Source organism: Triturus cristatus, chromosome 6 (assembly GCF_964204655.1).
Source record: "Triturus cristatus chromosome 6, aTriCri1.1, whole genome shotgun sequence".
Classification (NCBI taxonomy): Eukaryota; Metazoa; Chordata; class Amphibia; order Caudata; family Salamandridae; genus Triturus; species Triturus cristatus.
In genome coordinates, this window is record NC_140589.1 from 1768926507 (window position 1) to 1768941460 (window position 14954).

General features: G+C 41.3%; 1 protein-coding gene across 1 annotated transcript in view; it reads left to right on the forward strand.

The window, feature by feature from the left end:
* KIF13B (kinesin family member 13B) overlaps positions 1-14954 on the forward strand; it is a 712974-nt gene that overhangs the window by 278196 nt on the left and 419824 nt on the right. The window contains exons 7-8 of the mRNA XM_085613040.1: positions 3352-3439; positions 6270-6404. Coding sequence (XP_085469166.1) covers positions 3352-3439; positions 6270-6404 — 223 coding nt within the window. The remainder of the gene's footprint in view (positions 1-3351; positions 3440-6269; positions 6405-14954) is intronic.

Consider the following 14954-nt stretch of genomic DNA (forward strand, 5'->3'; position numbering starts at 1 on the left):
AAAATCACAGGATTTTTCAGCCGCGGCTTGAACCTGTTTCCCCAGTTCCAAAGTCAGGAGCTCTGGCCATAACGCTATATCCTGTGTAGAGGGAGGAAGGCAGGCAGAAGCCACATGAAAGCTCTGCTCATTAAGGGCTCGAGGTTCCTCCAGCTCCTCGAGCTGAGCCAGAGCCAGGCTTCAGGCTCGAGCTTTCAGGGGCTCGCCCACCTCTAGGCAGAGGCAGCCTTATCTTCCTTCTTCATGGGCTCTCGCCAGGCTCTCATGGTTTTCGATCGCTGTTGACCATTTAATTCTTTTTTCCTTTGTTGATGAAGGTCCATGTTCAATGCCTCATTCACTAAGGAAACCCCCCAACCAAGAGTGTTACATGATCAATGATCTCCTAATTTCCTCTTCGAATACCTTAGACACTTCATTCTATCACCTTGGATGATAACGACAGAATCTTGCTTCGCAGGAACAGTGTCGAGAGGAGCAGGCGTGGTATTTTCTCGCAAAACCTCTACACTTTTAGAGCAGGATAATTGGTGTAGCTGTATAAGTCAGTGAAGTGAATGCTTTCCCTTTTCAGGGCCACCAAACAAATGTATTCACATAATATGATTATGGTGTGGTGTGCATCATTTAATGAGCAGTGTGGGTCAGTGGCTTGTTTGTGTTTGACACTTTCCTGCCGGCGACATATATCAGCCGTCGCTAAAGAAACATTTTTTTTAAAGCATATATTAACACTAATTAGATTTGATCTCTCTCCTACAAAAGAGATCTGGCCTCCCACCCCCTCATGTCTGCAACCTTTAAATGGAGCCAACTTTCTAAAGGGAGTGTTTTGCTGGTTTGTTGCTCATGGTGTTCTCTCTCCCTTCTTTAATATGGGTTACTTTCATCAGACGATGAACAGCATTTCGGCTCTTCTTTAGCCTGGTTTCTTTCCTTCGATATATCATTTTTGAAGTGCAAGCTTCAGTTTTCCATTTCTCAGCAGCAGATGCCCAGTGCAGTGAGACTCTGCTTTGGCTCCTGTTAATGGAAAGCTCTTAAACTTATGCCATTTTGGTTATGGGCACGGGAGAAACTTAGAACAGTCTTTAGCTCTTCACAGTTGTTTTTTTCCTATGAGAAATTAGGAAATGCTCCGTTCCTAGGGCATGCGCCGGGCGTTTGGAAAATATGTGAACACATTACATCAGTTGCTCTCATTCACTTTTCCTTAAAACATAATTACATATGTATTTAAACCAGGGAATATGGCTTCCAATGCGGGCGAGTATTATAGGTTATTTTCTTTAGCCTTTGAGGCATGTTCTCTACTTTTCTCTTGAGATTCACACCTTCTGTTTTGCTTGTATTTTCCCTCCTCCTGTTAAATTTATCCTGGCAGCTGAACACAGGAATTCCTTCCTTCTTTTGTCAACCTCTTAAGCATACTTTTTGAATGGTCCGAGTCCAGGAAGGTATGTTAATGTTTTGTGTGAAAACAGTTTATGTATTTGGATTATAGTGTTCAACTTTGTTTGTTTTAAGTAAAAATCAGAAAAAGAAATTGAACGAGCATGCTCGCATACAATGAGTAGTCGTGGGGAATGAGTCCCAGTCCTTGCTGGACACTGGATAACTGTTAAGAATTCAGTATCCCACTTTTAAATGCAGGATGGTGCTGCAAGATTCTAAATATTGCTATTTATGGTCTGCATACCACTCCAGGTACAGGAGGTAACAGTATGATGGTGTGGGCAGGTGTGAATTGTAATATACATTTTGTATATTATGCCTCATAACACTTTCCTCCTGGTTTTAAGTGCGGCAGTTAATAGGTGTTACTACTTCCTAAATAAAGGTCCTCAAGTTAGTGTTGCAAGAAATCAATCTCTTGACCTTAGAATCCAGTTCTAGCGCCAAACTGTAACTCACTGAACCCTCTTCCTGGCACTTCACAAGTTGACTTGTGCAGATGTTGATCATGTTGGGATACGGAATGTCTGTCGTTTCTTACGCCTTCTGCCTACTCTCCAGGTCATCACTGTACCGTTGCGCTCATCCATCGGGGAGGTTGAGTGACCACACCGACAGTAGCTCTGTGGATTACTATTTCTTACAAATGACCAATGACAACATGGACAGTGGTGGGCATGCTCTGGTCCTAACCATAGGCATTTTTGCATATTTGGCCACAAAGTAAAGGCACCTGGTAGAAGGAAAGGTCATAGTTGTATGAACCTGGATTGGCCATATTTTTGGTCACCAAAGACGGGCAGTGCAGAAATATGAGGGAACTTTGAGGAATTGCAGAGCTTCGAGCCTTTCATTGCTGATGGCAGTACATGGAGCAGAGTTGTAAATAGGAATTAAGTCGACACTTGAAAATATGGTAGTAGTGATTTGACGAATAGCTATTGTGATCTACCATATTGACCATTCGTATTGGTCACACCATATGATGCTTAAATAATTTTTTATTGTTACACATCATGACAGACGTAATCTTGTAGACGTACCTTACCCACAAATGGCAGCAGTAGACACTGAACCCACTGAGTTGCTGCACCAAGGCCCTCTTAAATCTTTAATTGGGTTGTCAATGGATAAATTAATTTGTAAATTTTAACTGGCAGATGAATAAAAATGTTTTATTGTGGGGTTCTGGTTTGACTGATTTGTTGTATTTAAGCATTAAATTATACTGGTTTTCAATAAACTTTTTTCTTTTAAAATAATTCTTTTGATTAGCTTTTAGTTTTATTTTATGAAGGTGAAAGTCAAAATAAATATTACCAAAGTTTCATATAAGTACAATAAATGTTCCATCCCATTAATGCATGAAGTAAGAATGTCTAGTAACTAGGGGACAATTAAACATTTCAGTGAGCAAAACACCTAGATCCCCAGATCTTTAACATATTGGGCAGGCAGTGACTTTACTGGCATTTGAAGAAGCATACCTCCTTCTATGATGTCACACTAGTGCATAACTGTTTTCCATTTATTAGTTCTCTGCCATACACATGGTCCATACCAATGTTCGCCTAGTTGTTGAAAAGGCAGCCGACGTTTTATTTTCTAAAATCTCCTGGAAACCCGGTCACTCCGTTCACTGCAGATCTAGCAGCTCCAGAGATTATTTGTAAGACTTAACTGCATATCATATGGATTTTTCCTTTGGCCAAGCTTCATTGAGGTCCATCATGTCTAAGGAGCTGCAGAAAATCCTCAAAATTTGACAAAGGAAATAATAGCAAGAGGATTATATTCAGGAGATTTATAAATACACGGGCTCATCAAACTAAATATTTCATTCTGGAGTTTCATATTGGCAGGGAATTTGACTTTTCACCTCTTTGTTTTTATCAGGAGTCGGCAATCCCTAAAAGTCCGAGAACACAAGGTTTTGGGTCCCTACGTCGACGGTCTTTCTAAACTGGCTGTTTCTGATTATAAGGTAAGGTATGAGGTATGAGGCCATGACATATTGGCAATACTCTACTACCCATGTATGAGCTTTGAAGGAAAAAGGGAACTTAGCGTGGCAGTTAATGTTATTTGAGCCTTGGGGTGCAATAATCAGACGTGGCTTTCAGAAAGGAGGCCCAGATGCATTTTGACAAATATTGAAGGCCACGAACCAACCTTTAAATGGCAAGACATTATAACTGAAATAAACTTTTTTAAAGTTGTCTGGTTTCTCTTGCAGTTTTTACCATAAATTATTTTTAGTATGATATTGTAATCCCGAACTTCAGCAAGTGGGGAATTTCTACAGCTTTTTTCCCTCTAATTCCGAAAAGTGCTGGTAAATGTAATCCTAGGTGAATATATATACATTTGTGTGTATGTATTACAGAGGTGAGGACAGCACTTGTTATGGTAAGTTATGTCGGTCCCAATAAAAAAACATTTTTGCTTTGTGCTGTTTGACAGATCGTCACTGTACTTAAAAAAAGAAGTGCACTTAAAAAAGCACAGAGAGGCAACATAAATATTTAAAAATGCACAAATGCACAATAGACTAATCAATCTGGACTCTTCAATGATGTTAGTTATGATCCTTTAATGGATACTTGGACATGATATGGCGTAAGATGATGGAATAATACAGCCAAAGTGCAGCCAACGCGTTTCGCCCTGAATAGGGCTTCCTCCGGGCAGTAATCCAAATACTCCAATCTTATAATGACCACTGAAGTCCCAAGATCATTATATCATACACTTCAAGTATGTACGTAATCATTCCTTGATTGCAAGTATCATCATAGAAAAACTTCAGTTTGTCTCCCACTTTCCTCAAAAATCAACAGTTAATCAGAACTCGGCGTATTAAGTATCCACTATGCGTAGTGCAGTTCAGGTTCTAATTTCTTGTGTTCACTATGATAGGTGACACTCCTAGAGTTGAACGAAGTCCGCGGTAATCACTCCATGTCAGGCCCCCATACGACGTTGTGTCTCTCGACCCGCCGTCCGCTTTGAAAACGCAACGGGCAAAAAAGAAGTGATTTCGGTTGTGGTTAATTTGTGTAAGTCTTGTACAGATTGGACAGGTAGGCCGAAGTTATGGGGAGGGTATCAAAATGTGACTTGTTAATTTACAGAGCAAGTTTTGAGTTAAGCTGGAGAAAACAATAAACCGCTTAGCAGAATTGCAGTCATTTTTTCATGCAAGCAGAGACCAGTTTCTCCTGCGTGCTTTTGCAAATTAGGTGTAAATGAAGTGTCTGTCCAGCAGGTTTAATAATTTGATGCAGGTATGTGGCTTATATCAGTGAACTCATCATACATTAGAAAGCTCCTTAACTGACATGACATCTCTTTGGCTGTTTGAAGCAGAACAGTTTACTTTGTCTGTCATTTTGTGATATTGCTTGATGTGTGTGGATTGTTGTGAAGGCTGCAGACAACGATCTTGAGAAAATATTCCTGTGGCCATTGAGAAGGTTGGCATACCCCAATAGTCCGCCAACCCATCCCAGAAAAGTCAAGGGCTTTCTAGGTAATGTGTACATTTGTTCTCTCAAAGTCATCTTTTCTTGATAAAGGCATTTATGTAGACCTCTGTCCTATAACCCTGCTCTGATCCTGAATTCTGCGCTCGTACTATTAAGGACATCACAAGGGTCCTTGAGCGAATGTGCGCCCGATACTAGTACATGCTTCCAGCCAAAGAAAAGGCTTTTTTGGCCATTGTTGACTCGGTGTAACAAAGTTCCACAAACCTTTCAAAAACAAAATATGTCCACTTGGGTTTAATCTTGAAAAGCTGCATGCTGATTGGTCCAGAAGGGAGAACCCACATGTTGCATTTTCCTTTCAAGCTCCAAAAAGGAGTTCTTGATGAGTGAATGCACAAAACCATTCCACAGGACTACTCTACTATTCGTTGTTCATGAGCTCACATAAACCACCAGATTCCAACACTGACGAGATCACTTGTGTTGCGACCTATCACACCATTGATTACATAACTGACACTGAACACATGGTCATTCGTACATCAGTTTACTGAAAGCCTAACTGTAGATGTTGTTTGTGTGTCTTGTTTTGAAAAGTGGATTTAGCTTTCGAACTGCAATTAATTGCTATGGAGATTTGTGTTTAGCTGGTAGCTATTGAAAATAGAATGGTGTTTGAGCTGAATAGATTTAAATTAGTGATTGATGGTGTGATGAATAAAATTGTCAGTTTTGTTGAAATTTTCCCCCTGGAGCAGAGTGTGCTTAGATGGTTCAGTCTACCAGTGGCCTCTGCACAGGGCAAATCTACAGCTGAATTTGCTGAATAAAGTGACAAGATGTCATGATGCGCCTCAAAACATTCCAGCATTGGCCAACGGATGACATTAAAGTGTCCTGTGAAAGGAAAGCAGCAGAGAATGTGAATTAGCCTATTCACAACAGGAATTGGATTTTAATATCTGCAGACAAGTCCACTCACTTGATTATTGTATGGGATGAAATGAGAAATGTCTCTGGATTCTTTGTGATTTTGGTATCCAGGAATTTATGAATTTCATTTTATGTAAACATTGCTTGAAAACGCTAATGGGTTGTTAGTGGTATTGTTCAAGTGAAACATTTACGTTGTTTCTTGAAGAACCAGACCGTTGCTCATTTAAAAAGATGTAGAATTTCTTTAGTCCTTTCGGCTGTAGCATGTGTGGGGGTACTTAAGAAATCCATCTCCTCACCATGCTAAAGCTCCTCGGTGAGGCTAATGAATGGGCAAGTGAACAACCACTCGATCCAGCTAATTGTTTGCGTGTTGTCTTTATTTAGGACATTGAGTCTTTGATGTCTGAGGGCAACAAGTCGCGAACAGTGGCTGCAACCAACATGAACGAAGAGAGCAGCCGGTCTCACGCCGTCTTCAACATCATCCTCACGCACACTCTGGTGGATGTCCAGTCTGGGGTAAGCCATGCCGAGTGGAACTGTCCTGAAATGTGTTTACAGAAAACAAAGATACATGCAGGGTTACCACCCAGTAAAACCCTAATAGCTCCGCCCCAACTGGGTGTTAACTGGTACAATAAGTGTGTACCCAAATAAAGATTGCTTGCAACATATTAATTCAGGGAGAATTGAGACTCCGTTAGTAGCGTTAGTATATAAGGGTAAATACCTCTTCTCGCCAGTTGAAAGGTCCATGTCCCCAGCTAGGAGATTTTCCAACCTCCACTCTGAAGAATGTTGCCATCCCAACTCTCTCCACCTTTCCCTCCCCTCCCCAGTTTGACACACACCTAAGGTAGGTCAGGTTTTGTCATACTTGAATCCCTTTGAACAATTCAGCAAAAGGAATTTTCTCAGTAAGAACTGCCAGTAAGATGGCAAATCAATCCTAGTCAGCACCTTGCCTCCTTCTCCTGCGGCTATCTCATATGACATTTGTTATTATCACTTTGGAAATTCTATAATAATAGTCTTCCTGTCTTTCTAGGTCAATTGAACTATCACAAACAAGTACAATGAGAAATATATTGGGGCCCTAAATGTAGGCGCCCAGTCCTTAGTGTAACGTTGATTGATTTTCACTGCAGACAATATGGTTATTTAACTCCGCCGTTTTTTACTCACTGTTTAGTGTCCTTCCTATTGAATTTCCTTTTCCCACTTTCAGGGGCCTTCACGCCTGTCCTATCTCCAGTCCCATTCTGTCCTCTTGCAGATTTTGCATCCCTATGGTGGTCATGATTTTTGTTTGTCCTCATTCTTCCTACGAACGTGCCCTCCATTTTCCACACAACCCCCGATTTAATGGCGTTGCTCATATGTTCACTTTCTAGCATCCCAAACTTTGTTTCCCGGTTTGTTTTTCCACTGCTCCACCGGTTCAATATTCCTTATCTACCTACATCCACACCCACCTCATGGATGTGCCAGCCGTCCCATACTTGCAACAGTACACTCCTGCCTATGCATAACCTCGCACAGGTCCAGTTGGCATATTTAACAACCGATGCAAGGCACCCCTTCTGGGAATGCTCCTTACTTACCCTTAAATGGCTAGTTGTGTTTACTGCTTTTGCCTTGACTAATCTTCCAATACTGTGAACACAGGTGTAGGCTTCTCATTCTTTCATTCACCTTAATATTGTGGTATGGGCTCTTAATGGATTTCAATGGCTCTATCCATTTCAAATGCCATAATGTAGACTTGTATATATCTGCTTGTTTGTGTTTTTTTGTGCACAAAGGGTTTCACTGGTGAAATAGTTAAAAGGTTATTGCAGCTGCTGCAGAAATTTGAATGCAATCTGCAGGCCTTGACTTTAACCTTAGCTTTTTCTGCTCATCGTTTCATTGGTCTGAGGTTGGTAAAATGATTACTGCTAAACTGTATAATAGTATAAATTGGTTATGTAAAGTCTTGCAGAGCTGCAAGCATGTAGAAAAGCAATACATGAAATAAGCAATTAATAATATCCACTCTGCGCTGTGTAAGAAATAACTTTAAATGGCCAATGGGAACTTATAAAGCCTAAGCTACGAGTATTTCTGCTCTTCTGTTTTCCAGATGTGAGCATCCATGCTTCTCAGGAGGCGTTCAGTGCATTAAATGACAGTTCTAACCCTTAGAGGCCTGCTTTCTCAAAGCAGGAATGTCATAGGATTGATATATGAAAAACGTCTATGCTACTTATTTACTTATTTATTCATTCATTTTTTAGTTTTCTATAGTGCTAGCTAGATCTGAAGGTATTAAAGCGCTTTTCAAGATGTGTGCATAGGTTTACTCAAGTTACAACGGGGTATTATGCCAACTATCCCTCCTGGAGTATGGGCCATCAACCAAGACTCTCCAGCCATCTCTGTTCTGGGCATTTCTTTCAATCTGAGTCCAGTGCATCTGCAGGTAGAACTGTGCATCAGGAGGAAAAGTTCCTTACCTTTCATTACAAGCTTTCTGATGGCTACTTATGATCCTGCAGATTCCTCACTGATCTTTTTTGAAGTGTGGTCATGGGCATCTGTAATAAGATTCCAATTTAGTCCTGTTACTCTGCGTGTTCATGTTCAATCGAATCTGTTCACGTTGCTCCCTTGAAGGGCTTTGAAAAAATAGACGAGGAGCAGAAATACAGGTGCCAGGGTAGTGTGACTCTAGTGGTGTCACAACTGCACTGCAACTGACACAAAGAGTGAGCTGACACCCCCTACTGGCGTAGAAGAGCTGTTGCACAATTTCCAGAACCAATCTGGCGCCTGGGGATATTCCAGAGATGAGGAATCTGCAGGTAGATGGAGTATCCACCAGAAAGATTGTTATCAAAGGTAAGTAACTTTTTCTTAAGTTCTTTTTTGAATGTCGGAACAGAAGTATTGGTGCGAATAGCAGGCAGAAGGGAATCCTAGACTTTGGTGGCACAAACGGACAACGATTGATGCAGGGTGCATTTTGTGTGGAATATTAAGATTTCTAAGAGAAGTTTCCAAATTTGCGAAAACCACCAGATAGCTTACGTTTCGGAGCCAGGTAGTGGCGTTTACATCTGCTGTCATGAGGGGAGCCGGTTTAAGGAGTGTAGTACAGGGTAATGAGATTAACGCTACCAATTCCCAAAAGCAGGTGTGCTGAAAGAAATAAAGAAACTTTAGGAGGGACAAGGTGAATTTTACAACTCCAAAGAGCACGGAAATCCCATAGTCTTGTCTTGGATAGTACAGGGCATGGATAGTTCAGGGTTTGAATCACCTCTTCGAGATCATGTTCTGGGAAGAACATTTTTAGCCCATTGCACGACTGAGCTGGAGATTACAAGCTGTGGAATTAATGAGTTTCTTGGGACAGAGCCGGGCAATGATTTAGTGCTCTCAGTGACGGAGTGCAGCATACGATTTTGGTGGAATCCAGCCATTTCTGGTCTATGAAGGAGTCAGGCTGGACTGAATGAGTGAGAACTTAGTCCTATTCTGATTGAATTTGAGATTATTGATGGCCAGCCAAGACTATATACTGCTTAGAGCCGAAGCTGTCAATGTAATGTTAATGACAGAGGAGATGTTCAGGTAATTCTGAGTATCATCTGCATATTGGAGATACGAGATGCCATACTTACAAATAACCTCTCCCAGAGTTTCAAGGTAAAGATTAAAAAGAGCAGGGTTTACACCGATCCCTGAGGAACATGGGTAATAACAGAGCTGGGATGGAGAAGGAGTGATGAATTTGAACCATTTGTTAGCAATTCGTTTGGTATAGTTTAAACCAGTTTAAACCCTGCCTTCAAAGCCCATGCATTCCTTTAAAGTGCAGATATGGTTAATATGATGGCTGATGGTGTCAAATGCTGCAAATAGACCCAGAAGTGTCATCAAGGAAAAGTTGCATTATTCTTAATGCATTCCTCATCGCCAATAATGTGCAAAATTAAAGTTTCAGTACTGCAGCCAGCTCTAAAGCCAGGCAGTAACTCATCAAGTAAATTGTTATTCTGTACAAATGGTTGCAGTTAATAAGTTACACACATTTATAGCATTTTGGCAAGAAAGGGTAACCGGGTGACTGGGTGGAAGTTAGAGAGATTCTTCGAGTCAGCAGATGTTTAAATCCAGAAGTGCCTGATCGATGCTGGATTTTTAGGGTACCCAAAATTTCCATTTAGGATTCCCAAAATTTGCATTCAGTGAATCTAAATGGAAGTAATTTGTATAGGCATTAATTAGCCCCACATTCAATCATGAATCCTGCCACCTGGGCCTAAATTGGCATTCCTGGACTGTAGAGAAATGTTCAGATTTCCCAACAGGCAGCTGCATTTCAAATCACAGGAGAGTTAGACCAGTGCCTGTAACTTGAAAGGGCTATTGTCAGGTGACTGACTTCGGCTCATTATTAACTATTTTTTAATTGGTAACCCATAGAGTTATCCAAAAGCTCCTGTTGTTCATGTTACCTCAATTAGGACTGATTCGGCTACAGAACAATTTTCCTTGAATAGGGGATTCCCAGCGTACTGGATTCTTGGAAAAACCAGTGTGGCGGGGCTAGTGTCAGTGAGTTGGGATATGGGAAGTGTTTGAAATGTGATGGTGCAGTGATGGAATGAGATCTCTGGGTCTGAAATCCTCCAGACTATGCAACCCTCTAATATGTAGCTCTTTTATCACGTCCATCTTTTACCATGTTAGTTTATACCTCTTCTCCAGGGGGTATATCCCCTGCCTGATCAGAACTGCAACAGAATTACCAAGGTGGTGGCTCCGGGTTTAGTTCCATTGGGTGTCAAGCAAGTCATTATCGCGCCACTTCTAGAAAATCTTACTGAAAAAGAACTCACCTACCAATTACCAACTAATCTTCAGTCTGGCCCATATCGCGATATTAATGGGTACATTTACATTCAAATAAATTGACTGTTTCAAACCCAACAACCTGCTAGACGGTGTTGAATCTTTAGTCAAAGATTTGTCTGCAGTTCTTATCCTACTAGGCACTCACTATCCTTCTCTGGTGCCTCGATGATTGGTGCACCATCGTCGAAACGGCCCGGATTGCGGATGTCAAGATAGGTCCTAACAGTCATTGTGCTGGCCTTCTCACTTTCCCCTACTTTGTTCACTGCTCAGGGCCGGCCTGCACACACGTGTTCTCAGAGTTCATCAGACGCCATGGCCTAACTTTCCCCATGTATGTGGTATGGCACCCAGCTTGCTGTGGTTCCATCAGCGGACACTCCGATTCAATCTCCTGCTTAAATGCTCTCCGGAAGCTGGATGGCTCACATTAATTGGCCTTTAAAGGCCAGTGTGAACACTAAAATCATTCTCCTTTGCACACCTAATGTTGCCCATTCCTATTCCTATTCCAGTGGCCAGACTCTGGGGGTAATGCTTACACCAGGAGGGCCCTGCACATTACCTCAAAATCATATTCAAATCTTCAAACACCTTGATAAAGTAATAAGCCCAACTTTTTGAGCCCTGAAACTATGACATCAGTTTGATTAAACAAAACTCTGTGTTCTTGCAAACCTAGCGCTTTGCTTCGATCATTCATGCCATTATCCTGTCTTGCGTGGATTATGCTCATGCCCTGTACTTTGGAGGTTCATTATGTTCTCACCAGGCTTCATCACATGCAAAACAAAGCAGAAACACTCATAAGCATTTTCTCTCTTAACATGCGTTATCTGTCTTTAAGGAGCTTTGCTTGCTTCTGACAGATGTCTGCATCCAATTTAAAACCATAGGCCACCCATACGGTGCTTCTCAATTCTGGTCCCGATCACTAGAATAGAGGGATCTCCAGATACTGTCTGACGCGTCTCTCAAGATCTTCAAATCCCTCCATGCTTTGTTTTCAAATTCTACGGAAAACCATAGTAAGAAGTGCAAGTGACAACCTTTTGGAAATCTCTCTTCAGCTTAACCTCAGAAATTGAACAAACCCTATTGTCAATCCTGAAAAATCCAGCCTAATGCATTCTACAGTCCAGCATGATCCTTTGTGTTTTGGGTCCATTGTGTCAAACTCCTCTTTCCTATTTTTCATGCCCCATGCTCACTCCGTTCTTCATGCTCTTACATACAATTCTCTAACCTGTTAGTATATTATGTATTTTTAAAACTCTCAATAAATGAAATATTACCATTAATATTGTTCACACCTCACTACTTCTCATAGTGCTGGATACTGGCAATTATTACTCAGATGGTTCTCATTTTATTGATTTTCAGAATGATGAAAAATGTAGTCTGCACCCTTTACCATCTGTGACCATAAGAGGGTGCAACAGCCTTTTATCCTTTTAGACAGAAGACTTGTGCCACATGTAAAGGGATCACAGGGGTTGTGGTTATTGCAAGGCTGGGCCAGTCACAGGTCTCGATGAGTCCTGAACCGCATAGCTATGTATTCATTGGGTTATACAGCTGACCTGGACTTTGCGATATATTACCCCGCTTTCACTAAATATACAAGATTATTACACCAACACTTTTCCTTGAAAATTAAATGGGATCTTTTCATGAGGGGCCATTTCTGTCGTGGGCTAGTGCAGTTCAAAGGATATTGTTGTGGTGTTTGCCCTAGCTATTCTTCAGGACTGTTTATGAAAGAAGTTAAGATGCGATCATATCTAAGGGAAAGGATGTGCCCATGAAAATGTCTTCAGCCATGACATGGTTTATTTTTTCTTTATGCTCCAAGTAGATGATGTCCATCCTTGGAGACTGATGAATATTTTCCTATTAAATATAAATAAATTAACATATCTCTAACATTTCTATTTTTCTCTACTTTTTGAAATGCTAAAAACATTCTGAGAAGGAATGAACCTTATTGTATTCTCAATGCGTTATACGTCATTATCTTGGCTGGCAGTAAAAGATCGATAGACCGCATTTCCTATCTAGGGCACAGTGACATCCTAACTACACTCTCAACTCCTGCGCTGCTAATCCTCTTAGCCTCAATCTGGGAATCATCCCTCATGGGTTGTCTCCTCAGGGGTGAACATAGTTCTCCACGGTACCTGGTTTGAGTCATCAAGTCCCAGCTAGAGAGCAGCATCTCCACACCTTTCTGAACTGGGCCAGACAGCCCTCAGTCTGGCTTGCTAGGCCTCAGTTGCCTGATTTCAGCAGGACAACACAGCTCCACCTCCAGGATCAATGGCCGCGAGTCACCATCACGCAGGGATTCCTTGACTCTACCCCAGACTCAGCACTTCTACACAGGATCGTAGGGCCTGAGACATAGCAATGTGGTTGGCAGCAGAGGCGGCAGGAATTGAGCATGGCAGCTTCCCCCACTTTGCCAAGTCATGTGGGTTCGTCTCCAGTTCCTTCAAGCCTCATCGTGCCAGTCCACTTTTTCTCTGTCACCAGAATCTAGATCGAAGAGGGCTACATGAGTCCCGGCTACACAATCATGTAAAAATAAAGGATTACAAACATGTCAGACCAGGGATCCTGAAAGAAATTACTCCAAGATGTACAAGGCATTTTACTGGTGGCAAACTAACAGATTCGCTAAGTCAGAGGGTTTGCGGCCAGTAAAATGCTTTTTCTAATTTACTAAATCCATTTGGCGATTTGGAAACGTTTTTTTGAATCCCTAAATAAGTTTAGAAATTATTACAAATTTACATTTTGGAATTGTATCAATGGTTTGCGACTGATATTTTGGTTGCACACCATTGACAAGTTAATGACTCCCAAGTTGGGGTGGTCCCCGATTCTCAAATGGGATGGTAGAAGCTTAATGGGTAGTAGACAGTGATCCAGGGAACCCCACTGCATGCTCTCACTGAAGTTTTTTTAAATGGAAATATAAATATATGTGTGTGTGTGTGTGTGTGTGTGTGTGTGTGTGTGTGTGTGTGTGTGTGTGTGTGTGTGTGTGTGTGTGTGTGTGTGTGTGTGTGTGTGTGTGTGTGTGTGTGTGTGTATGTGTGTATGTGTCTATATATATATATATATCTGTGTGTGTGTATAAATATATATTATGTCTGTATATATGTGTATATATTTATATCTGTGTGTGTATATATATATATATATATTTATGTCTGTGTGTGTGTATATATGTACATCATTTTTTTTTTCATAAAGTACCCCCATTTACTGTAAGGAACTCCGACTTCTTTAAACATTCCATTCTGATATACTCTCACAGGGGTGGTGCTTTGCTATCCCTTGCAAGTCATAATCCCTGTGAAGATCTTCAGTTGGAGGCAGTCGCAATTTGCAACCTGCTAAACAAATATTAATTAAGCAGGTCGTGCTGCGACCATCTTTGATTCCTTCGTTTAAACCGACCCATTAATACATAGGTTGGTCGGCAAGATAAATTATTGGTCGCAAAAGGTTGGTTCGCAATTTACAGCTCCTTATCGCGACCCATACAATTGTATCTGTTCTCCTGGTCTTCTCTACCATTCCTCAGGTCATGTCTCTGAGACCTGATTTCTTAACACTATTGAAGACAAAATATAGAACTGAGTTGTGCACACTTTCTTTCATCTTGAAGTACCTCTCTGTTACGTATGTTAACAAGTACTTGTCTGGCAATATCTAGTTTGTGGTTGTTAGCTCTCATTTTTTACGACCTAGTCATGATACCCCTGTACCAGTGATTCAGCTCTGCCGTTACTTAGATGTTGTAATTAATAAGATTACTCATTAAGCCTCCTGGCAACTCGAACAGTCAGTGACAAGCCGGGATTATTTTCAATTCTTAGGTAACCCAGCTCATCCTATCCTGTCTAAAACACTCTGTGGTATCCGAGGTTACAGAACCACCTGCACAGCTGGTTCTGTAACCTAGGAGTGATGCATAGAGTGGCAACCGAGCCAGAGATTCTTGGGAGATAAACAGAAGGCTTGGCTGAGGGCAGCTGCGGTGGATCGGTGCTCAGTCTGTGGATGGGGTATCTCTGTTACTTAAATCTTCAAATTAAGACTCTTAAAAGGCTTTGGCTGAACGGATCATCTTTTCTACACTGGCGACGACCG